General features: G+C 43.2%; 1 protein-coding gene across 1 annotated transcript; it reads left to right on the top strand.

The window, feature by feature from the left end:
* The first annotated feature begins 773 nt into the window (after positions 1-773).
* Positions 774-25,897, top strand: LOC112257392 (keratin, type I cytoskeletal 18). Its single transcript, XM_024430915.2, has 11 exons — positions 774-877; positions 5,112-5,382; positions 5,735-5,860; positions 6,366-6,448; positions 6,811-6,967; positions 12,057-12,224; positions 13,133-13,258; positions 18,818-18,940; positions 19,045-19,139; positions 19,604-19,629; positions 25,106-25,897. The coding sequence occupies exons 2-11, from the start codon at positions 5,119-5,121 to the stop codon at positions 25,231-25,233; spliced, it is 1,296 nt and encodes a 431-aa protein (XP_024286683.1). The 5' UTR covers positions 774-877; positions 5,112-5,118; the 3' UTR covers positions 25,234-25,897.
* Positions 25,898-26,312: the final 415 nt, after the last annotated feature.

Raw genomic sequence — 26,312 nt, 5'->3', positions numbered from 1 at the left:
TTTAGGGAGTTTCTCCCATTCTTCTTTGCAGATCCTCTCAAGCTCTGACAGCTTGGATAGGGAGCATCGCTGCCTTTTCAGATCTCTCAAGAGATGTTCGATCGGGTTCAAGTCCGGGCTCTGGCTGGGCCACTCAAAGACATTCAGAGACTTGTCCCGAAACCACTCCTGCGTTGTCTTGGCTGTGTCCTTAGGTTCGTTGTCCTGTTTGAAGGTAAACCTTCACCCCAGTCTGAGGTCCTGAGCACTCTGGAGCAGGTTTTCATCGGTCTACTCTCTGTAGCCTCAAGGGTCTTAAAATACAGCCACATACCTCCTAAACTCCTTAGAATAAACAGTTAAGCCCTTCTATAGCCCTCTAATTAGAATCGATATAGCCAATCACCTAAACTCTTCAGAAGTGATAGAACTATTTAGTATTGACATAGCCACACATACAGAAGAACTATTTAGTATTGACATAGCCACACATACAGCAGAACTATTTAGTATTGACATAGCCACACATACAGTAGAACTATTTAGTATTGACATAGCCACACATGCAGTAGAACTATTTAGTATTGACATAGCCACACATACAGTATAAATCTATTGACATAGCCTTCTGTTGTTTGATTAGACCAATTCTCTTTCCTTCTTTTAAAATATTTGATTTTACTCTGCTGAATGAAGTTCAGGTGACTTCTAGCTACCTGCAGGAGAGAACAACTCCAATGTCTTACAGAAGCTTTAGAGGCTACACCCACTTTTAGATGTGGCCCCTCCCCATTTCTCACCTCTATATTAATGCACCTGTAGCATTAGTCTCACAGTAGACTCAGCATTCTCCAGGATCCCTCTCTCCCTCTTTCTCACTGAAGAAAACAGAATCCAGGTCAGTGGTTTCATTTCACTATTTCTATTTAGTCTTATCTTACATGAATCGAAGATAAAAAAAAAAAGAAAGATAATCAAGTTTGTCTGAATAACTGTAATGAAATTTATTTTTGAAAACAGCAAATGTATAATGACAAAAACATTGAAAACTAAGTTATAATGAAAGATTGTAATTCATAAGATTATAAATTATTGTTCAAATATCTTTATTTGTGCCTCTATCGCCTTATTTCTATATGTTTCTCTACTCATCACATCACAAAGGAAGGTTTTATTTTTTCTGATGTTTTGTCGTTGGTGGGAGAATCTCGTATTAAATGACAGAGAGTTTCACCTATTGAACGGCCCACCCACAGGTCCAATCAGTGTTGTTTCCATGTCATTTCAACCAAAAAACTCAATGTGACGACATTAAATTAACTTGGAAAACTGATTGAATTTGCAAAAAGTCCTCAACGCATTTTTGGTTGATTTCACATTGAATTCACTTTAGCGGACAACTCAACCAAATGTAAATCCAAACTAGATGTTGAACTGACATCTGTGCCCAGTGGCTGGTGACTGTGGACACTGTCTGTTTACCATGCAAACACCAAACAGAACTAGTATTGTTTTAGACAGAACATAACTCTGAACTCCTTAATCTGAACTCATGTTTGTTCTTGGTTTTGTGATTTCTGTCATTGACAAGAGGTAAAAACGAACTTTCTAACTTATTGTTGAATAGAATAATAACAACAATAACTATCCCCATAGTAATGTAAGATATGAAGGGTTTTCTGACAGTTCTTTTGAAACTCTTCTGATACCAGATTGGTAATTTACATGTTGATGATTGTACTGTAAGCTGGGATGAAGTAATTGTTGATTGTCTCAAACAGTTTAGTAGTCACAAAGACAGTCTAGTAATCACAAAGACAGTCTAATAGTCATACAAACTGTCTAGTAGCTGTGAAGACAGTCTAGTAGCCATAAAGACAGTCTACTAGTCACAAAGACAGCCTAGTAATCACAAAAACAGTCTAGTAACCAGTGCTCCCGCACATTGGCTAACCGGGCTATCTGCATTGTGTCCTGCTAACCCCTCTTTTACGCTACTGCTACTCTCTGTTCATCATATATGCATATATGTCACTTTCTTAACCATATCTACATGCACATACTACCTCAATCAGCCTGATTAACCGGTGTCTGTATATAGCCTCTCTACTGTATGTAGCCTCGCTACTGTATATAGCCTCTCTACTGTATATAGCCTCTCTACTGTATATAGCCTCACTACTGTATATATCCTCTCTACTGTATATAGTCTCTCTACTGTATATAGCCTCTCTACTGTATATAGCCTCGCTACTGTATATAGCCTCTCTACTGTATATAGTCTCTCTACTGTATATAGTCTCTCTACTGTGTGTAGCCTCTCTACTGTATATAGTCTCTCTACTGTATATAGCCTCTCTACTGTATATAGCCTCTCTACTGTATGTAGCCTCGCTACTGTATATAGCCTCTCTACTGTATATAGCCTCTCTACTGTATATAGCCTCACTACTGTATATATCCTCTCTACTGTATATAGCCTCTCTACTGTATATAGCCTCTCTACTGTATAAAGCCTCGCTACTGTATATAGCCTCTCTACTGTATATAGCCTCACTACTGTATATATCCTCTCTACTGTATATAGCCTCTCTACTGTATATAGCCTCTCTACTGTATATAGCCTCTCTACTGTATATAGCCTCACTACTGTATATATCCTCTCTACTGTATATAGCCTCTCTACTGTATATAGCCTCTCTACTGTATATAGCCTCTCTACTGTATAAAGCCTCGCTACTTTATATAGCCTCTCTACTGTATATAGCCTCTCTACTGTATATAGCCTCACTACTGTATATAGCCTCGCTACTGTATATAGCGTCGCTACTGTATATAGCCTCTCTACTGTATATAGCCTCGCTACTGTATATAGCCTCTCTACTGTATAAAGCCTCGCTACTGTATATAGCCTCGCTACTGTATATAGCCTCTCTACTGTATATAGCCTCGCTACTGTATATAGCCTCGCTACTGTATATAGCCTCGCTACTGTATATAGCCTCTCTACTGTATATAGCCTCGCTACTGTATATAGCCTCTCTACTGTATATAGCCTCTCTACTGTATATAGCCTCTCTACTGTATATAGCCTCGCTACTGTATATAGCCTCTCTACTGTATATAGCCTCACTACTGTATATAGCCTCTCTACTGTATATAGCCTTGCTACTGTGTATAGCCTCTCTCTACTGTATATAGCCTCTCTACTGTATATAGCCTCTCTACTGTATATAGCCTCTCTACTGTATATAGCCTCGCTACTGTATATATCCTCTCTACTGTATATAGCCTCTCTACTGTATATAGCCTCTCTACTGTATATAGCCTCGCTACTGTATATATCCTCTCTACTGTATATAGCCTCTCTACTGTATATAGCCTCTCTACTGTATATAGCCTCGCTACTGTATATATCCTCTCTACTGTGTATATAGCCTCGCTACTGTATATAGCCTCTCTACTGTATATAGCCTCTCTACTGTATATAGCCTCTCTACTGTATATAGCCTCGCTACTGTATATAGCCTCTCTACTGTATATAGCCTCGCTACTGTATATATCCTCTCTACTGTATATAGCCTCTCTACTGTATATATCCTCTCTACTGTATATATCCTCTCTACTGTATATAGCCTCTCTACTGTATATATCCTCTCTACTGTATATAGCCTCTCTACTGTGTATAGCCTCTCTACTGTATATAGCCTCGCTACTATATATATCCTCTCTACTGTATATAGCATCTCTACTGTATATATCCTCTCTACTGTATATAGCCTCTCTATTGTATATAGCCTCTCTACTGTATATTTCCTCTCTACTGTATATAGCCTCTCTACTGTATATATCCTCTCTACTGTATATATCCTCTCTACTGTATATAGCCTCTCTACTGTATATATCCTCTCTACTGTATATAGCCTCTCTACTGTGTATAGCCTCTCTACTGTATATAGCCTCGCTACTATATATATCCTCTCTACTGTATATAGCATCTCTACTGTATATATCCTCTCTACTGTATATAGCCTCTCTATTGTATATAGCCTCTCTACTGTATATATCCTCTCTACTGTATATAGCCTCTCTACTGTATATATCCTCTCTACTGTATATAGCCTCTCTACTGTATATAGCCTCGCTACTGTATATATCCTCTCTACTGTATATATCCTCTCTACTGTATATAGCCTCTCTACTGTATATAGCCTCTCTACTGTATATAGCCTCTCTACTGTATATATCCTCTCTACTGTATATAGCCTCTCTACTGTATAAAGCCTCTCTACTGTATATAGCCTCGCTACTGCTATTTTCAACTGTATTTTACCTATTGTTCACCTAACACCTTTTTTGCACTATTGGTTAGAGCCTGTAAGTGAGCATTTCACTGCTGTATTCGGTGCATGTGACAAATAAACTTTGATTTGATTTGATAATCATGAAGACAGTATAGTAGCCATAAAGACAGTATAGTAGCTATAAAGACAGTTTAGTAGCCATAAAGACAGTTCAGTAGCCATAAAGACAGTTTAGTAGTCACAAAGACTGTCTAGTAGCCATAAAGACAGTCTAGTAGTCATACAAACTGTCTAGTAGCCGTGCAGACAGTCTAGTAGTCATAAAATCCATCTAGTGGCCATACAAACTGTCTAGTAGCCGTACAGACAGTCTGGTAGTCATAAAGACAGTGTAGTAGTTATAAAAATAGTAATCTATTGAGGTTTATCACTGGCTGATTCTTAGTTTGAATAGACAGCAGCGGTGAGCTTGTTCAAAATGGCCCCCAGGCTGTGTTCTTTTTAGCCCATGAATATATTGTTTCCGTCTGATCAAAATCATGCACATTTGGTATGTTGACAGACATGTTATACTAGCCTAAGGTTTTACGTGCCTTTAATAATTATTTGCATACTGCAACAATCAATGGTGTAATGACCTTGATCAATTTTGTCCTCAAATAATTGAGGATTTCCATATGAAACTGAGCTGAAGCATCACTAGACTAGAGACATTTTTCTTGAGGCCACATTAGTTATGTGTAGTCGACACAAGTGTGTTTATTACAACAGCGTTCCGACCCTCAAATTTTTATCAGGTCTTCTTCCTCTTTGTCATCTCCCACACAGAGCCGTCATGTCGTCCAGTTTCTCAGTGCGGAGCTTCTCTGTGGGCCGTCAGCCCTCTTTCTCAAGCCTGTCTCTGAGAGACAGCGTCCGTGCCCGCTCCAGAGCTGCCGTGTCCTTTGCCACCAGCCCCCTGACCCGCTCCGCCTCCATCAGCCATGACCTGAACAGAGTTCCAGTCACCCTGAACCTCAATGGGCAGCTGGGCAACCACACCAATGAGAAGGAGGCCATGCAGGGCCTCAACAACCGCCTGGCCACTTACCTGGACAAGGTGGGTGGAAGGTAGCCTAGGGGGTAGAGGTTAGAGAAGTGGTTCAGCAACCGGAGGCTCGCTGGTTCAAATCCTAGATCTGACTGGAAATCTAGTGTAGAGTGAGCTAGCAGCTATCCTGAACAGAGGAGGCTGGTGGGAGGAGCTTAGGAGGAAGAGCTCATTTTAATATCTGTAATGTCATTAATGGAACATTATCAGACACATGGAAACCACATGTTTAACCTCATTCCATGGATTCCATTCCAGCCATTACAATGAGCCTGTCCTCTTCTGATCCTGAGTGCCATCCTGTCGTTGTACCCTTGAGCAAGCACTTTGCAAGATAATGGATAATAAGTCTTGTTCTTAGGTGCGCTCCCTGGAGACGTCCAACGCAGACCTGGAGCTGAGGATCAAGCAGATAATGATTGAGCGCCTCCCTAAAGGTCACGACTTCGAAACCATGATGGCCCAGGCCCACCAGGTGGAACAGGAGGTGGGTTCCCAGCATCCCTACGTTCCCATGAGCCCTCTCTCTCTCTCTTAACCAATGCTCTTTTCTCACTGTACAATGAGGACACTGTGTCTATGTCTGAGTCAGGATGTGGATTTACACATTGTGAACATAGTCACGCTCAGTACACACGTGTGGCCGTACACGTACACGTTTACCATACAAGTGTTAACACAGTGACTCTCTTTAATAGGAGTTTAACATTAGCAGAAATAGACCCTTTTACTTAACCTGCGCTAGACTGCCCCACCAGATGGTGGGTGACAGATGAGCATAAGGCCATTTTAAACGGGTACAGTTTAATGTGTTACCCAATATCCCAAGGATGCATATGGAGTCAGTGTTTCAGTAAGTGAGGGTTAGTTGACAGTGAAAGTATCAGTTTAAGATACATTAGAGATGATGGAATCCTTCAACTGTAAAGTTGTACTAGTACGTGGTAGATATGTGAGAGGTAACACTTACCCTGATCCCTGTCTTTCCTCAGGTGAGGAAGAAGACACTGGAGAACGCTCGCCTCATGCTGGAGATTGACAATGCTAAACTGGCAGCTGACGACTTCAGGATCAAGTGAGTGGTTCTCTGTGTTTGCTTCTGAACATCAGTCCAGTTCAGTTGTGAAGTGAAAGCTCTTCAAACATGGTTTGCAGATGTATGTTCAGGCTCCACACCAACGCTGCACTAAGTAGACAAATATTTGTCTGCATAGTGCAACTGTGTGCTTGTGTGTGTTTTAGTCTGTGTTTGTGTCAGTTAATCCTTCCCCTCCTCCCTCACCCCACCCCACCCCTTCTTTCAAGTGTAATGTTGATTTTACTATCTGTATTGAATACTTTAGAAACATTAGTCACCAAAGCTCTCACAATCTCTCCCTTCAGAATCTCTCACTTCTCAATCTCTTCCTCCTCCACCTCCTCCTCCTCCTCCTCCAGGTGGGAGACAGAGTTGTGCATGTCCCAGTCTGTGGAGAGGGACTGTTTGGCCCTGAAGAAGGCCAAGGTGGACCATGATCAGATCATTGGGTCCCTGAAAGGAGACCTAGACAGCCTGAAGGAAGAGATCTACTTCCTGAAGAAGAACCATGAGGAGGTGAGAGGAGGTAGCTCCGTAGATCAGGACTTTATCCATCCTAAAGCATATAAGTCAGAAATTGGAGAGAGGTTGACTTTAAGGAAGATGGTATCCCGACAGACAAAACTAGTGGAAACGATGTCATCAAGATGTCGTTTTAACCAGTTTTGACCTCTGGGATAGAGGGGCCAGGAGTTTTTCCTCACTTCATTACGAAGACAGGAAAAACTATGGGTCCCTAGTTATAGCCAGGTTATAACTGAACCACAGATTTTTCCCATGGTCTCCTAGAATGGGGAGATATCTCTGACTGGAGTAAGACAAGGATGTCCTCTGTCACCTTTCCTCTTCTTACTGGCCATTGACTGAATGGTCTGAACTGAATGACAGACCACTGAATCACGTAAGTGGTCTGAAAGGGGAAGAGACTGGTCCTCTGTTCATTTCTGTCCCAGTGGTGGTATCACTCTACATCCCCTTGGAAGCTTGGAGTAGGAACCGGCTCAGACTCTGAAACCCAGCACCGGAGGCCTCTTTGTCTTAAGTAACTCAAAGCCTGAGTAACTCAGGTCTTAGCTTTTTTTACTCAAGTCTACAGAGACCCCTCTCAAAACAGCATTGGTTCACTGGTTGCTCTGCTCTGAATAGGAACACTACAGACCTGTGTGAAGGGATAAGTCACCTTGTACTACTTGTATGTGGCACGGGGTAGAATGATGTGATTGTATGTTTCTTCTGGTGTGTGTGTGCACGTGCCTGCGTCCGTGTGCGTGTGCGTGCCTGCCTCTGTGTGTGTGGGTGCTTGGCTCATCCCTTCCTATTTTCCTATGGTGTGTGTGTTTGTGTGTTGTCGATAACTGGCCCTAGATGTGCTCGGTGTGTCTATAAAGCTGGTTGTGGTGCCAATGCAGTGGTGCCATATGCTGAGTCTATTAAGATGTGTATTTCGCAGAGAGAGAGAGAGAGAGAGAGAGAGAGAGAGAGAGAGAGAGAGAGAGAGAGGCCCCTGAGCAAGCCAGTTAACCCACTGTTTTCCGGGCGCCGATGGCGTGGATGTAGATTAAGGCAGCTAACTGCACCTCTCTGATTCAGAGGGGTTGGATTAAATGCAGAAGACACATTTCAGTTGAATGCATTCAGTTGTACAACTGACTAGGTATCCCCCTGTCCCTGTGGAAGGGAACAGTGAGAGACAACAGTGAGAGGGAACAGTGACATGAGCTCACCTTCATCAAGTATTCATGTAGAGGATGTTAATAATGAAGAGGGTCTCTCTGTCACAGTGGTGTATAGAATGCACTGACCTCTCTGTCACAGTGGTGTGTAGAATTCACTGACCTCTCTCTGTCACAGTGGTGTGGAGATTTCACTGACCTCTCTCTGTCACAGTGGTGTGTAGAATTCACTGACCTCTCTGTCACAGTGGGGTGTAGAATTCACTGACCTCTCTGTCACAGTGGTGTGTAGAATTCACTGACCTCTCTGTCACAGTGGTGTGTAGAATTCACTGACCTTCTCTCTGTCACAGTGGTGTGTAGAATTCACTGACCTCTCTGTCACAGTGGTGTGTAGAATTCACTGACCTCTCTCTGTCACAGTGGTATGTAGAATTCACTGACCTTCTCTCTGTCACAGTGGTGTGTAGAATTCACTGACCTCTCTGTCACAGTGGTGTGTAGAATTCACTGATCTTCTCTCTGTCACAGTGGTGTGTAGAATTCACTGACCTCTCTGTCACAGTGGTGTGTAGAATTCACTGACCCCTCTGTCACAGTGGTGTGTAGAATTCACTGACCTCTCTCTGTCACAGTGGTGTGTAGAATTCAATGACCTCTCTGTCACTGTGGTGTGTAGAATTCACTGACGTCTCTGTCACAGTGGTGTGTATAATTCACTGACTTCTCTGTCACAGTGGTGTGTAGAATTCACTGACCTCTCTGTCACAGTGATGTGTAGAATTCACTGACCTCTCTGTCACAGTGGTGTGTAGAATTCACTGACCTCTCTCTGTCACAGTGGTGTGTAGAATTCACTGACCTCTCTGTCACAGTGGTGTGTATAATTCACTGACCTCTCTGTCACAGTGGTGTGTATAATTCACTGACCTCTCTGTCACAGTGGTGTGTAGAATTCACTGACCTCTCTCTGTCACAGTGGTGTGTATAATTCACTGACCTCTCTGTCACAGTGGTGTGTAGAATTCACTGACCTCTCTCTGTCACAGTGGTGTGTATAATTCACTGACGTCTCTGTCACAGTGGTGTGTATAATTCACTGACTTCTCTGTCACAGTGGTGTGTAGAATTCACTGACCTCTCTGTCACAGTGGTGTGGAGATTTCACTGACCTCTCTCTGTCACAGTGGTGTGTAGAATTCACTGACCTCTCTGTCACAGTGGGGTGTAGAATTCACTGACTTCTCTGTCACAGTGGGGTGTAGAATTCACTGACCTCTCTGTCACAGTGGGGTGTAGAATTCACTGACCTCTCTGTCACAGTGGGGTGTAGAATTCACTGACCTCTCTGTCACAGTGGGGTGTAGAATTCACTGACCTCTCTGTCACAGTGGGGTGTAGAATTCACTGACCTCTCTGTCAGAGTGGGGTGTAGAATTCACTGACCTCTCTGTCACAGTGGTGTGTATAATTCACTGACCTCTCTGTCACAGTGGTGTGTAGAATTCACTGACCTCTCTGTCACAGTGGTGTGTATGATTCACTGACCTCTCTGTCACAGTGGTGTGTATAATTCACTGATCTCTCTGTCACAGTGGTGTGTAGAATTCACTGACCTCTCTGTCACAGTGGGGTGTAGAATTCACTGACCTCTCTGTCACAGTGGTGTGTATAATTCACTGACCTCTCTGTCACAGTGGTGTGTATAATTCACTGACCACTCTGTCACAGTGGTGTGTAGAATTCACTGACCTCTCTGTCACAGTGGTGTGTAGAATTCACTGACCTCTCTGTCACAGTGGTGTGTAGAATTCACTGACCTTCTCTCTGTCACAGTGGTGTGTAGAATTCACTGATCTTCTCTCTGTCACAGTGGTGTGTAGAATTCACTGACCTCTCTGTCACAGTGGTGTGTAGAATTCACTGACCCCTCTGTCACAGTGGTGTGTAGAATTCACTGACCTCTCTCTGTCACAGTGGTGTGTAGAATTCAATGACCTCTCTGTCACTGTGGTGTGTAGAATTCACTGACGTCTCTGTCACAGTGGTGTGTATAATTCACTGACTTCTCTGTCACAGTGGTGTGTAGAATTCACTGACCTCTCTGTCACAGTGGTGTGTAGAATTCACTGACCTCTCTGTCACAGTGGTGTGTAGAATTCACTGACCTCTCTCTGTCACAGTGGTGTGTATAATTCACTGACCTCTCTCTGTCACTGTGGTGTGTAGAATTCACTGATCTCTCTGTCACAGTGGTGTATAGAATTCACTGACCTCTCTGTCACAGTGGTGTGTAGAATTCACTGACCTCTCTGTCACAGTGGTATGTAGAATTCACTGACCTCTCTGTCACAGTGGTGTGTAGAATTCACTGACCTCTCTCTGTCACAGTGGTGTGTATAATTCACTGACCTCTCTCTGTCACAGTGGTGTGTATAATTCACTGACCTCTCTCTGTCACAGTGGTGTGTAGAATTCACTGACCTCTCTCTGTCACAGTGGTATGTAGAATTCACTGACCTCTCTGTCAGAGTGGGGTGTAGAATGTCTGATATACTATGGCTTTCAGCCAATCAGCATTCAGGGCTCAAACCACCCGGTTTTTAATGTATTACAGCACACGCTCTCTTGGAGGACTAATACACAAACACAGAATAGTCATAAAAGCATAGAAAAACTAACATATAGAGATCAACATGGGAGAAAAACATGTTAGAAATACACTGAAACACAAAGTCAATCTACATTGTTCTGAAACAGAACCGTTATTTTAAATGCATGGGAACTGGTTAATAACGTTATTTTAAGTTCCGGCATTTTTTTCTAGTCCCACAATTAAACTCAACAAAGCGCCTATGCAAAGCCCTCACTCCTCCTGAAGCATAGATTACTGTAGTCTACTGATGATGTTACATAGGTTACTGTAGCCTACTGGTGATGTTACATAGGTTACTGTAGCCTACTGGTGATGTTACATAGGTTACTGTAGCCTACTGATGATGTTACATAGGTTACTGTAGCCTACTGATGATGTTACATAGGTTACTGTAGCCTACTGATGATGTTACATAGGTTACTGTAGTCTACTGATGATGTTACATAGGTTACTGTACAAGCGTGATTCAGGAATTAGGGAGAGAAATTTTCAATCAGAATGGATTCACTTTTTCAATGCTAGTTGAGGATACTTCAGTTATTACATTTCCCTTTGGAATTATTAACCACAAAAAGGTAAGACGTGCTTTTAATTCTAGTGCTGCTCTGCACAAACAAGCTTGTTAGCTAGCTAACGTTAGCTTTGTCCAACATTAAGACAACTCTCGGATGTTCAAAGACATTCAAAGTTCCTCCATAGACTCTGCTCCTCGTAGGTATAATTCTGTGGTCCTAATTCAGATTATGCAGACCATAATAAGATGCCCAGAGCTTCAAGGCAAGCCTCCTCCTCCACCCTTTCTTACTGTTTCCCCACCTGCAAAATCTCAGTCGCATCTCATGTCCTACACTTGTCTGTCCACAGTCACTGGCAGCACAGTACACAGTGTAAGGGTTTGGCTTTCATTATGATTAAACCATTCTGTTACAGCAAAAGACAATTTGCTCTTAATGACTTTCCCATACAGATGAAATCGTTTGCCTGCTCCGTAGCAAGCTGCTCTATCCGCACTGAGTATTTTAATGTCGAGCTCAATGTAAAAAATACAATAATCTCAGAGGTTTTAAAAGGAACAGAAAGGAGCAATATAAAAGTACATTTTGGGGGGTTCGGACTGTTTCAGAACTTTATTTTACTGGTTGGAACAGTGGACGGAATAAAATAAATAATGGTTCTGTTCAGAAAGACACCATTGGAAAAAAGTTCCAACCCCTGGTACTTTGTGACAACATTTGTAATTGATTGATTGATTTATGTATGAATTGTCTCTCTGCAGGAGGTGGAGTCTATGAAGGGCCATATTGCTGCTCAGACTGTGAACGTGGAGGTGGACGCGGGCCGTGGTGGACCTGAACTGGGCACAGTAATGTCAGAGCTCAGAACTCAGTACGAGGGCATCATCAAGAAGAACAAGGACCAGGCTGAGCAGTGGTACCTCAAGAAGGTTAGTGGGGGACTGACTGGATGGGGACCTCAAGAAGGTCAGTGGGGGACTGGCTGGATGGGGACCTCAAGAAGGTCAGTGGGGACTGGCTGGATGGGGACCTCAAGAAAGTCAGTGGGAGACTGACTGGATGGGGACCTCAAGAAGGTCAGTGGGGAGACTGGCTGGATAGGACCTCAAGAAGGTCAGTGGGGAGACTGGCTGGATGGGGACCTCAAGAAGGTCCGTGGGAGACTGGCTGGATGGGGACCTCAAGAAGGTCAGTGGGAGACTGGCTGGATGGGGACCTCAAGAAGGTCAGTGGGAGACTGGCTGGATGGGGACCTCAAGAAGGTCAGTGGGAGACTGGCTGGATGGGTGCATCACCATGCCAGAAACTAGACACTAGAGTTTAGTCTCTCAGGGCTGATTTGTAACATGAGATAAGTGCGTGTGACTCAAATGTTCATGCAAATCTCCCGTTGGCATTGCATGTGTATCTCAAGTTACGATTCAGGCGTATCATAGTTATCATATCCATTTTAACCCAGGTGTGGTATCTAGTAACTTACTGTCGTGTTCTCAGTAACCTGGGGATGCGGTGTGTTCAGGAACGTGTGTGTTACTGTTTTCAGTAACCTGGGGATGCGGTTTGTTCAGGAACGTGTGTGTTACTGTTTTCAGTAACCTGGGGATGCGGTTTGTTCAGGAACGTGTGTGGTACTGTTCTCAGTAACCTGGGGGTGCGGTGTGTTCAGGAATGTGTGTGTTACTGTTTTCAGTAACCTGGGGATGCGGTTTGTTCAGGAACGTGTGTGTTACTGTTTTCAGTAACCTGGGGGTGCGGTGTGTTCAGGAATGTGTGTGTTACTGTTTTCAGTAACCTGGAGGTGTGGTGCATTTAGGAACGTGTGTGTGGTGTGTTACAGCTGGAGATGGTGCAGAACGAGGTAAAGGAGTCTAACGAGGCTCTCAGGGGGGCTCAGAGTGAGTTGGTGGAGAGACAACGCTTCCTACAGAACCTGGAGGTGGAGCTGGAGAGTCTGCACAAACAGGTAGGAACTAGGAACCTGTCAACTGGGCGTTGTGTTGTACTGGGGATCTACAGCTGGACAACCAGCACAACTACAGTATCGATGGGATCCTTGCTCTTTTCCCCACCCATGTTATCCTTGTTGACTGTAAATATATCTCACCTTCCTTGATGTTGGGTCAGATACACTCCTTTAGGAGAACCTTTTTTGGTTCTAGGGTTCTTTAAATGGTTCTTCTAGCAGGTTCTAGAGAGCACCTTATTTCTAAGAGTGTAGGGATCAGTGTTATAACGACACCCACCCCCTGACCTGTGTACACAGATTCTCTTCCTTTCTGTAATCACACACTGTATATTTGATGAGAAGGTGTATCGGGTATACATTTAATCTGCGTGTGTACATCAATGTATATTTGATGAGAAGGTGTATCGGGTATACATTTAATCTGCGTGTGTACATCAATGTATATTTGATGAGAAGGTGTATCGGGTATACATTTAATCTGCGCGTGTTCATGTGTGTTTATTTGCATTGCCCCTCCCCCCCCTGGAACGCTGCTGCTACTCTCTGTTATTATTTATGCATAGTCACTTTAATAACACTACCTACATGTACATATTACCTCAATACCGGTACCCCTGTATAGAGCCCCGCTTTTGTTATTTAATGCTGCTCTTTAATCATTTGTTATTCTTATCTCTTACTTTTTTTTGTATTTTCTTAAATCTGCATTGTTGGTTAAGGGCTTGTAAGTCAGCATTTCACAGTAAGGTCTACACCTGTTGGTTAAGGGCTTGTAAGTCAGCATTTCACAGTAAGGTCTACACCTGTTGGTTAAGGGCTTGTAAGTCAGCATTTCACAGTAAGGTCTACACCTGTTGGTTAAGGGCTTGTAAGTCAGCATTTCACAGTAAGGTCTACACCTGTTGGTTAAGGGCTTGTAAGTCAGCATTTCACAGTAAGGTCTACACCTGTTGGTTAAGGGCTTGTAAGTCAGCATTTCACAGTAAGGTCTACACCTGTTGGTTAAGGGCTTGTATTCAGCATTTCACAGTAAGGTCTACACCTGTTGGTTAAGGGCTTGTAAGTAAGCATTTCACAGTAAGGTCTACACCTGTTGGTTAAGGGCTTGTAAGTAAGCATTTCACAGTAAGGTCTACACCTGTTGGTTAAGGGCTTGTAAGTAAGCATTTCACAGTAAGGTCTACACCTGTTGGTTAAGGGCTTGTATTCAGCATTTCACAGTAAGGTCTACACCTGTTGGTTAAGGGCTTGTATTCAGCATTTCACTGTAAGGTCTACACCTGTTGGTTAAGGGCTTGTAAGTCAGCATTTCACAGTAAGGTCTACACCTGTTGGTTAAGGGCTTGTAAGTCAGCATTTCACAGTAAGGTCTACACCTGTTGGTTAAGGGCTTGTAAGTCAGCATTTCACAGTAAGGTCTACACCTGTTGGTTAAGGGCTTGTAAGTCAGCATTTCACAGTAAGGTCTACACCTGTTGGTTAAGGGCTTGTAAGTCAGCATTTCACAGTAAGGTCTACACCTGTTGTTTAAGGGCTTGTATTCAGCATTTCACAGTAAGGTCTACACCTGTTGGTTAAGGGCTTGTAAGTCAGCATTTCACAGTAAGGTCTACACCTGTTGGTTAAGGGCTTGTAAGTCAGCATTTCACAGTAAGGTCTACACCTGTTGGTTAAGGGCTTGTAAGTCAGCATTTCACAGTAAGGTCTACACCTGTTGGTTAAGGGCTTGTAAGTCAGCATTTCACAGTAAGGTCTACACCTGTTGGTTAAGGGCTTGTAAGTCAGCATTTCACAGTAAGGTCTACACCTGTTGGTTAAGGGCTTGTAAGTCAGCATTTCACAGTAAGGTCTACACCTGTTGGTTAAGGGCTTGTAAGTCAGCATTTCACAGTAAGGTCTACACCTGTTGGTTAAGGGCTTGTAAGTAAGCATTTCACAGTAAGGTCTACACCTGTTGGTTAAGGGCTTGTAAGTCAGCATTTCACTGTAAGGTCTACACCTGTTGGTTAAGGGCTTGTATTCAGCATTTCACAGTAAGGTCTACACCTGTTGGTTAAGGGCTTGTAAGTCAGCATTTCACTGTAAGGTCTACACCTGTTGGTTAAGGGCTTGTATTCAGCATTTCACAGTAAGGTCTACACCTGTTGTTTAAGGGCTTGTAAGTAAGCATTTCACAGTAAGGTCTACACCTGTTGGTTAAGGGCTTGTATTCAGCATTTCACAGTAAGGTCTACACCTGTTGTTTAAGGGCTTGTATTCAGCATTTCACAGTAAGGTCTACACCTGTTGGTTAAGGGCTTGTAAGTAAGCATTTCACAGTAAGGTCTACACCTGTTGGTTAAGGGCTTGTATTCAGCATTTCACAGTAAGGTCTACACCTGTTGGTTAAGGGCTTGTAAGTCAGCATTTCACAGTAAGGTCTACACCTGTTGGTTAAGGGCTTGTAAGTAAGCATTTCACAGTAAGGTCTACACCTGTTGGTTAAGGGCTTGTAAGTAAGCATTTCACAGTAAGGTCTACACCTGTTGGTTAAGGGCTTGTAAGTAAGCATTTCACAGTAAGGTCTACACCTGTTGGTTAAGGGCTTGTAAGTAAGCATTTCACAGTAAGGTCTACACCTGTTGTTTAAGGGCTTGTAAGTCAGCATTTCACAGTAAGGTCTACACCTGTTGGTTAAGGGCTTGTAAGTAAGCATTTCACAGTAAGGTCTACACCTGTTGGTTAAGGTCTTGTAAGTAAGCATTTCACAGTAAGGTCTACACCTGTTGTTTAAGGGCTTGTAAGTCAGCATTTCACAGTAAGGTCTACACCTGTTGGTTAAGGTCTTGTAAGTAAGCATTTCACAGTAAGGTCTACACCTGTTGGTTAAGGGCTTGTAAGTCAGCATTTCACAGTAAGGTCTACACCTGTTGGTTAAGGGCTTGTAAGTCAGCATTTCACAGTAAGGTCTACACCTGTTGGTTAAGGGCTTGTAAGTCAGCATTTCACAGTAAGGTCTACACCTGTTGGTTAAGGGCTTGTAAGTCAGCATTTCACAGTAAGGTCTACACCTGTTGGTTAAGGGCTTGTAAGTCAGCATTTCACAGTGAGGTCTACACCTGTTGGTTAAGGGCTTGTAAGTCAGCATTTCACAGTAAGGTCTACACCTGTTGGTTAAGGGCTTGTAAGTAAGCATTTCACAGTAAGGTCTATACCTGTTGGTTAAGGGCTTGTAAGTCAGCATTTCACAGTAAGGTCTACACCTGTTGGTTAAGGGCTTGTATTCAGCATTTCACAGTAAGGTCTACACCTGTTGGTTAAGGGCTTGTAAGTCAGCATTTCACAGTAAGGTCTACACCTGTTGGTTAAGGGCTTGTATTCAGCATTTCACAGTAAGGTCTACACCTGTTGGTTAAGGGCTTGTAAGTCAGCATTTCACTGTAAGGTCTACACCTGTTGGTTAAGGGCTTGTATTCAGCATTTCACAGTAAGGTCTACACCTGTTGGTTAAGGGCTTGTAAGTCAGCATTTCACAGTAAGGTCTACACCTGTTGGTTAAGGGCTTGTAAGTCAGCATTTCACAGTAAGGTCTACACCTGTTGGTTAAGGGCTTGTATTCAGCATTTCACAGTAAGGTCTACACCTGTTGGTTAAGGGCTTGTAAGTCAGCATTTCACAGTAAGGTCTACACCTGTTGGTTAAGGGCTTGTAAGTCAGCATTTCACAGTAAGGTCTACACCTGTTGGTTAAGGGCTTGTATTCAGCATTTCACAGTAAGGTCTACACCTGTTGGTTAAGGGCTTGTAAGTCAGCATTTCACAGTAAGGTCTACACCTGTTGGTTAAGGGCTTGTAAGTCAGCATTTCACAGTAAGGTCTACACCTGTTGGTTAAGGGCTTGTAAGTCAGCATTTCACAGTAAGGTCTACACCTGTTGGTTAAGGGCTTGTATTCAGCATTTCACAGTAAGGTCTACACCTGTTGGTTAAGGGCTTGTAAGTCAGCATTTCACAGTAAGGTCTACACCTGTTGGTTAAGGGCTTGTAAGTCAGCATTTCACAGTAAGGTCTACACCTGTTGGTTAAGGGCTTGTATTCAGCATTTCACAGTAAGGTCTACACCTGTTGGTTAAGGGCTTGTAAGTCAGCATTTCACAGTAAGGTCTACACCTGTTGGTTAAGGGCTTGTAAGTCAGCATTTCACAGTAAGGTCTACACCTGTTGGTTAAGGGCTTGTATTCAGCATTTCACAGTAAGGTCTACACCTGTTGGTTAAGGGCTTGTAAGTCAGCATTTCACAGTAAGGTCTACACCTGTTGGTTAAGGGCTTGTAAGTCAGCATTTCACAGTAAGGTCTACACCTGTTGGTTAAGGGCTTGTAAGTCAGCATTTCACAGTAAGGTCTACACCTGTTGGTTAAGGGCTTGTATTCAGCATTTCACAGTAAGGTCTACACCTGTTGGTTAAGGGCTTGTAAGTCAGCATTTCACTGTAAGGTCTACACCTGTTGGTTAAGGGCTTGTAAGTCAGCATTTCACTGTAAGGTCTACACCTGTTGGTTAAGGGCTTGTATTCAGCATTTCACAGTAAGGTCTACACCTGTTGGTTAAGGGCTTGTATTCAGCATTTCACAGTAAGGTCTACACCTGTTGGTTAAGGGCTTGTAAGTAAGCATTTCACAGTAAGGTCTACACCTGTTGTTTAAGGGCTTGTAAGTCAGCATTTCACAGTAAGGTCTACACCTGTTGGTTAAGGGCTTGTATTCAGCATTTCACAGTAAGGTCTACACCTGTTGGTTAAGGGCTTGTAAGTAAGCATTTCACAGTAAGGTCTACACCTGTTGGTTAAGGGCTTGTAAGTAAGCATTTCACAGTAAGGTCTACACCTGTTGGTTAAGGGCTTGTATTCAGCATTTCACAGTAAGGTCTACACCTGTTGGTTAAGGGCTTGTAAGTAAGCATTTCACAGTAAGGTCTACACCTGTTGTTTAAGGGCTTGTAAGTCAGCATTTCACAGTAAGGTCTACACCTGTTGGTTAAGGGCTTGTAAGTAAGCATTTCACAGTAAGGTCTACACCTGTTGGTTAAGGTCTTGTAAGTAAGCATTTCACAGTAAGGTCTACACCTGTTGGTTAAGGGCTTGTAAGTCAGCATTTCACAGTAAGGTCTACACCTGTTGGTTAAGGTCTTGTAAGTAAGCATTTCACAGTAAGGTCTACACCTGTTGGTTAAGGGCTTGTAAGTCAGCATTTCACAGTAAGGTCTACACCTGTTGGTTAAGGGCTTGTAAGTCAGCATTTCACAGTAAGGTCTACACCTGTTGGTTAAGGGCTTCTAAGTCAGCATTTCACAGTAAGGTCTACACCTGTTGGTTAAGGGCTTGTAAGTCAGCATTTCACAGTAAGGTCTACACCTGTTGGTTAAGGGCTTGTAAGTCAGCATTTCACAGTAAGGTCTACACCTGTTGGTTAAGGGCTTGTATTCAGCATTTCACAGTAAGGTCTGTTGTATTTGGCGCATGTGACAAATGACATTTGATTTGATGTGATTTCTTTATCTGACTCACCCTCTCCACCCCAGGTGTCAGCTCTGAAGGGTAACCTGGGGGAGACTGGTCAGAAGTACAGCCTGGAGATGGAGCGTCTGCAGACCACGCTGTCCCAGCTGGAGGAGGACCTGTCTCAGCTGCGTCTGGACATGCAGGTACTCACTGGTAGCCCAGCGGCTAAGGAGGTGGAACTGTATTCATATCTCCGTTGTTTACAGTAACAAATGGACTAATAAAGTTGTGTTGTATTTTATTGCAGCGCAACAAGACGGACTATGAACAGCTGCTCCGCATCAAGCAGAACTTAGAGATAGAGATCGCCACCTACAGGAGACTGCTGGAGGGAGAGGAGATGTGAGTCACGAGGATGATCGTCTTTATGTGAACGTTTAAAGGGACATTTTCAACTTCATATTCATCATCTCCAGCACCACTCCAACATTAACATATATGAAAATTGCACGTTTCTATGTTTTGTAGTAAAAAAAATAGAGGAAGATAAGTGTTTCCAGGGACATCATCCGTGTGCATCGTGTGATTTTAACCAATTATGATTAGGCATTGCCTGCTAATTGTCTACTAATTCATTGATGATGTCATTGGAAACGCTTCTCTTCCTCTATCTTTGTTACATACAATGCTATGGTCAGATGTAAATAAGGGGTGCTTAGTACTGTATATCCAGGAAAGTTCTTCTCTCAGTTGAGTTGAATCAAACAGATAATTGTTCTTCCTGGGACATAACATCTTCTGCCAGTGACAATTTCCATGTATCAGTTAAATTCATTGGGCACATTCTTTTTCCATTATTGATGCAGGATTAAAGAAGTACCATCACCAAAACGTGAGTAACAGTTCTTTAACTTGACATCACTCTCACATCCTCATTGACACAGGCTAACCTAAGCAAACAATTCAGTCAACAATTACTTACTCAGAAAAACATTGATTGATTGGCGCACAATTGGCCCAGCGTCGTCCTGGTTTGGCTTGGGTAGGCCGTCATTGTAAATAAGAATTTCTTCGTAACTGACTTGCCTAGTTAAATAAAGGTTCAATAAAAAATAAAATAAACTATTAAAATGATTGTGGACGTGACCGTACACCTGGATGGAGAAAGCTGATAAAGGTATCAGTGTGACATTAGGTAATTCCATCCATGGCGTTTGAAAAGAGTCCCCATTCATCATGAGTAGGTCATTTCATTCTCACACAGAGAGACCTCAATTCACCTCAGCCTGTCAAATGGACAGCATGGACTTATCCTGGTCACCCATCCTGGTCACCCATCCTGATCACCCATCCTGATCACCCATCCATCGTTTGTTTCCCTTTCTTTCTTTCGTATCTTCCCTCCTCCCTTCTCTCGTCCCTCCTCCCTTCTCTCGTCCCTCCTCCCTTCTCTCGTCCCTCCTCCCTTCTCTTGTCCCTCCTCCCTTCTCTCATCCCTCTTCCCTTCTCTCGTCCCTCCTCCCTTCTCTCGTCCCTCCTCCCTTCTCTCATCCCTCCTCCCTTCTCTCGTCCCTCCTCCCTCCTCCCTTCTCTCGTCCCTCCTCCCTTCTCTCGTCCCTCCTCCCTTCTCTCGTCCCTCCTCCCTCCTCCCTTCTCTCGTCCCCTCCTCCCTTCTCTCATCCCTCGTCCCTCCTCCCTTCTCTCGTCCCTTCTCTCGTCCCTCCTCCCTTCTCTCGTCCCTCCTCCCTTCTCTCGTCCCTCCTCCCTCCTCCCTTCTCTCGTCCCTCCTCCCTTCTCTCGACCCTCCTCCCTCCTCCCTTCTCTCGTCCCTCCTCCCTTCTCTCGTCCCTCCTCCCTTCTCCAACTCACCCTCACATTCACTCTCACCTTCATCGAGCATTTCATTGGTCTGAATGTTCACCAGGCTCAAGGTCCATGGGGGTTACGCTCCCGGGGGAAGTTTCCCCTAGGTACAGATTTAGGATCAGCTTCCCCTCCCCCAATCCTAGTCGGGAAACTGCAAAACTGACCCAAGATCAGAATCTAGGGGCAACTTTACCCTACACCAAGCAGTTACACTGGGAAACGACCCTAGGCTAGCTTGTGTAGGTACTGTTGGTGACTTATAGAGTAAAGTGGAGGTACTCCGGGCCATTGGCTCGCTGACAAAGCCAACTGCCCAACACCTATTTACACTGCAGGTTTAAAATAGGGTCAGCGATGTTGTCTTATGTCAGAATCAAATGTACAACTTCATTCTGTGCTGCTTCCGCCACCCTGGCATCAAATGAAGGGGCCGTGGCCACAGACTAATGGCAGTTTCATAAGCCTGCAAACAAAGCAAACACCCAAAACAGCGTTGTCCCTAGCAACTGCATTAGGTGAAAATAATACCACAAGTCTCAATGTTGTAACGGAGTGTTACTGTAGGCTTGTGACTACTCACTGCATCAATTTGGTAGCACTTTATTGGGGTGTACTTACAAAAGGAATTCTTAGCACATTCATAAGCTATACTTAACTCATTCATACGCTATACTTAACTCATTCATAAGCTATACATAACTCATTCATAAGCTATACATAACACATTCATAAGCTATACTTAACTCATTCATAAGAATTCCTCACAATCAAATGTAGACCGCATTATCTACCAAGAGAATTCTCTTCGATTATAATCACAGCCGTATATATCCCCCCCCAAGCAGACACATCGATGGCTCTGAACGAACTTTATTTAACTCTCTGCAAACTGGAAACGATTTATCCGGAGGCTGCATTCATTGTAGCTGGGGATTTTAACAAGGCTAATCTGAAAACAAGACTCCCTAAATTTTATCAGCATATCGATTGCGCAACCAGGGGTGGAAAGACCCTGGATCATTGTTACTCTAACTTCCGCGACGCATATAAGGCCCTGCCCCGCCCCCTTTCGGAAAAGCTGACCACGACTCCATTTTGTTGATCCCTGCCTACAGACAGAAACTAAAACAAGAAGCTCCCACGCTGAGGTCTGTCCAACGCTGGTCCGACCAAGCTGACTCCACACTCCAAGACTGCTTCCATCACGTGGACTGGGAGATGTTTCGTATTGCGTCAGACAACAACATTGACGAATACGCTGATACGGTGTGCGAGTTCATTAGAACGTGCGTTGAAGATGTCGTTCCCATAGCAACGATTAAAACATTCCCTAACCAGAAACCGTGGATTGATGGCAGCATTCGTGTGAAACTGAAGGCACGAACCACTGCTTTTAATCAGGGCAAGGTGTCTGGTAACATGACTGAATACAAACAGTGCAGCTATTCCCTCCGCAAGGCTATCAAACAAGCTAAGCGCCAGTACAGAGACAAAGTAGAATCTCAATTCAACGGCTCAGACACAAGAGGTATGTGGCAGGGTCTACAGTCAATCACGGACTACAGGAAGAAACCCAGCCCAGTCACGGACCAGGATGTCTTGCTCCCAGGCAGACTAAATAACTTTTTTGCCCGCTTTGAGGACAATACAGTGCCACTGACACGGCCTGCAACGGAAACATGCGGTCTCTCCTTCACTGCAGCCTAAGTGAGTAAGACATTTAAACGTGTTAACCCTCGCAAGGCTGCAGGCCCAGACGGCATCCCCAGCCGCGCCCTCAGAGCATGCGCAGACCAGCTGGCCGGTGTGTTTACGGACATATTCAATCAATCCCTATACCAGTCTGCTGTTCCCACATGCTTCAAGAGGGCCACCATTGTTCCTGTTCCCAAGAAAGCTAAGGTAACTGAGCTAAACGACTACCGCCCCGTAGCACTCACATCCGTCATCATGAAGTGCTTTGAGAGACTAGTCAAGGACCATATCACCTCCACCCTACCTGACACCCTTGACCCACTCCAATTTGCTTACCGCCCAAATAGGTCCACAGACGATGCAATCTCAACCACACTGCACACTGCCCTAACCCATCTGGACAAGAGGAATACCTATGTGAGAATGCTGTTCATCGACTACAGCTCGGCATTCAACACCATAGTACCCTCCAAGCTCGTCATCAAGCTCGAGACCCTGGGTCTCGACCCCGCCCTGTGCAACTGGGTACTGGACTTCCTGAAGGGCCGCCCCCAGGTGGTGAGGGTAGGCAACAACATCTCCTCCCCGCTGATCCTCAACACTGGGGCCCCACAAGGGTGCGTTCTGAGCCCTCTCCTGTACTCCCTGTTCACCCACGACTGCGTGGCCACGCACGCCTCCAACTCAATCATCAAGTTTGCGGACGACACAACAGTGGTAGGCTTGATTACCAACAACGAGGAGACGGCCTACAGGGAGGAGGTGAGGGCCCTCGGAGTGTGGTGTCAGGAAAATAACCTCACACTCAACGTCAACAAAACTAAGGAGATGATTGTGGACTTCAGGAAACAGCAGCGGGAACACCCCCCTATCCACGTCGATGGAACAGTAGTGGAGAGGGTAGCAAGTTTTAAGTTCCTCGGCATACACATCACAGACAAACTGAATTGGTCCACTCACACAGACAGCATCGTGAAGAAGGCGCAGCAGCGCCTCTTCAACCTCAGGAGGCTGAAGAAATTCGGCTTGTCACCAAAAGCACTCACAAACTTCTACAGATGCACAATCGAGAGCATCCTGGCGGGCTGTATCACCGCCTGGTATGGCAACTGCACCGCCCTCAACCGTAAGGCTCTCCAGAGGGTAGTGAGGTCTGCACAACGCATCACCGGGGGCAAACTACCTGCCCTCCAGGACACCTACACCACCCGATGCTACAGGAAGGCCATAAAGATCATCAAGGACATCAACCACCCGAGCCACTGCCTGTTCACCCCGCTGCCATCCAGAAGGCGAGGTCAGTACAGGTGCATCAAAGCTGGGACCGAGAGACTGAAAAACAGCTTCTATCTCAAGGCCATCAGACTGTTAAACAGCCACCACTAACATTGAGTGGCTACTGCCAACACACTGTCAATGACACTGACTCTACTCCAGCCACTTTAATAATGGGAATTGATGGGAAATGATGTAAATATATCACTAGCCACTTTAAACAATGCTACCTTATATAATGTTACTTACCCTACATTGTTCATCTCATATGCATACGTTGATACTGTACTCTATATCATCGACTGCATCCTTATGTAATACATGTATCACTAGCCACTTTAACTATGCCACTTGGTTTACATACTTATCCCATATGTATATACTGTACTCGATATCATCTACTGTACTCGATATCATCTACTGTGTCTTGCCTATGCTGCTCTGTACCATCACTCATTCATATATCCTTATGTACATATTCTTTATCCCCTTACACTGTGTATGACAGTAGTTTTTTTTTGTTTTTTTTTTTGGAATTGTTAGTTAGATTACTTGCTCGTTATTACTGCATTGTCGGAACTAGAAGCACAAGCATTTCGCTACACTCGCATTAACATCTGCTAACCATGTGTATGTGACAAATAAATTTGATTTGATTTTGATTTGATTTGAAGCTATACTTAACGCATTCATAAACTATACATAACACATTCATAAGCTATACTTAACTCATTCATAAGCTATACTTAACTCATTCATACGCTATACTTAACTCATTCATAAGCTATACTTAACTCATTCATAAGCTATACATAACACATTCATAAGCTATACTTAACTCATTCATAAGCTATACTTAACTCATTCATAAGCTATACATAACACATTCATAAGCTATACTTAACTCATTCATAAGCTATACTTAACTCATTCATAAACTATACATAACACATTCATAAGCTATACTTAACTCATTCATAAACTATACATAACACATTCATAAGCTATACTTAACTCATTCATAAGCTATACTTAACTCATTCATAAGCTATACATAACACATTCATAAGCTATACTTAACTCATTCATAAGCTATACATAACACATTCATAAGCTATACTTAACTCATTCATAAGCTATACTTAACTCATTCATAAGCTATACATAACTCATTCATAAACTATACTTAACTCATTCATAAGCTATACATAACACATTCATAAGCTATACTTAACTCATTCATAAGCTATACTTAACTCATTCATAAGCTATACTTAACTCATTCATAAGCTATACTTAACTCATTCATAAGCTATACTTAACACATTCATAAACTATACATAACACATTCATAAGCTATACTTAACTCATTCATAAGCTATACTTAACACATTCATAAGCAGTAGATATATCATCAACAAGTTGGCAAGTTCATAGGTCGTGTTACAAATCAGAGCCTGTTGGGTACAGCAATACTGTGACATCCTCTTCCTCATCCTCTTCCTCAACCTCTTCCTCTCGTTTCCCTGCAGAGGAGCCGGATGTGCGGACCAGGAAGATAGTGAAGGTGGTGACTCAGACTATGATCAACGGCAAGGTGGTGGATGAGTCCAGCGAGGTGGAGCAGATACAGGAGGAGGTGAAGAAGAAGAAGAAGTGAGAAGGGCCTCATCATCATCATCATCATCTTCATATAGCCTCGTTAATGTTATTTTATTGTGTTCTTTTTTAAATTCATTTTTACTTTAATTAGTAAACATTTTCTTAACTATAATTTCTTAAAACTGCATTGTTGGTTAAGGGCTTGTAAGTAAGCATTTCACAGTAAGGTCTACACCTGTGAGACAAATAACATTTGATTTGATTGTTTCTTCTCACACATCGTGGTCAAGGGCCAGCCTTACCCACTGACCCTCAGAGGCCTCCACTAACATGGATGTCTGTTTCATTCCCATCAGAGTGTTAGTCTTCCCTGTTCCTTTCACAGCCTCATGGATATGTCTGGGGACACTATGAGCTATATAGTATATAGTATGCATACAATAATATAATAATACAATAATATGAGATGTACTGAAAGTCAATGAGATGTATCATATGGCATCTGTCCCTCAGTTGTCACATGACTAACATGGCTGTTGTTTAATAAAAGGTTTTGCTTTGTGCATTAAACTATTTATTTCTATATTTAGGTAACAAGCAATAGACACAGTAAATCTCTTTCAACTGAACTGCATTTTTTGGGCTGGGCTTTCAACATGCTTTTGTGTCTGTGTCTATAAACTTCTGTAATGTCTGAAATAAAGGTTTGTCTTTTAGTCAAAGTTGGTATTATTTTCTCTTTTATTTTGTTTCATCATCATGGAGTGTCCAAAATACTTCTTATATGTTCAATAACTATCAACCACAATCTACAATGTAAGACGTATTACATCCAACACATTCCACACATACTCAAAACATACTCAAAACATACTGAAAACACATTCTATGAATTCTACACATACTGAAAACACATTCTATGAATTCTACACATACTCAAAACACATTCTATGAATTCTACACATACTCAAAACACATTCTATGAATTCTACACATACTCAAAACACATATGAATTCTACACATATTCAAAACACATTCTATGAATTCTACACATACTCAAAACACATATGAATTCTACACATATTCAAAACACATTCTATGAATTCTACACATACTCAAAACACATATGAATTCTA

This window comes from Oncorhynchus tshawytscha, linkage group LG09, assembly GCF_018296145.1.
Source record: "Oncorhynchus tshawytscha isolate Ot180627B linkage group LG09, Otsh_v2.0, whole genome shotgun sequence".
NCBI classification, from domain to species: Eukaryota; Metazoa; Chordata; class Actinopteri; order Salmoniformes; family Salmonidae; genus Oncorhynchus; species Oncorhynchus tshawytscha.
The sequence above is the reverse complement of the archived record's forward strand: the minus strand, read 5'-3'. Positions and strand labels throughout refer to the sequence as shown.

Coding starts and splice junctions, on each gene's coding strand:
- LOC112257392 (XM_024430915.2), top strand. CDS start 5,119: ATGTCGTCCAGTTTCTCAGTGCGGAGCTTCTCTGTGGGCCGTCAGCCC. Junction 6,968..12,056: donor TGAAGAAGAACCATGAGGAG/GTGAGAGGAGGT, acceptor GTCTCTCTGCAG/GAGGTGGAGTCTATGAAGGG. Junction 13,259..18,817: donor TGGAGAGTCTGCACAAACAG/GTAGGAACTAGG, acceptor TCTCCACCCCAG/GTGTCAGCTCTGAAGGGTAA.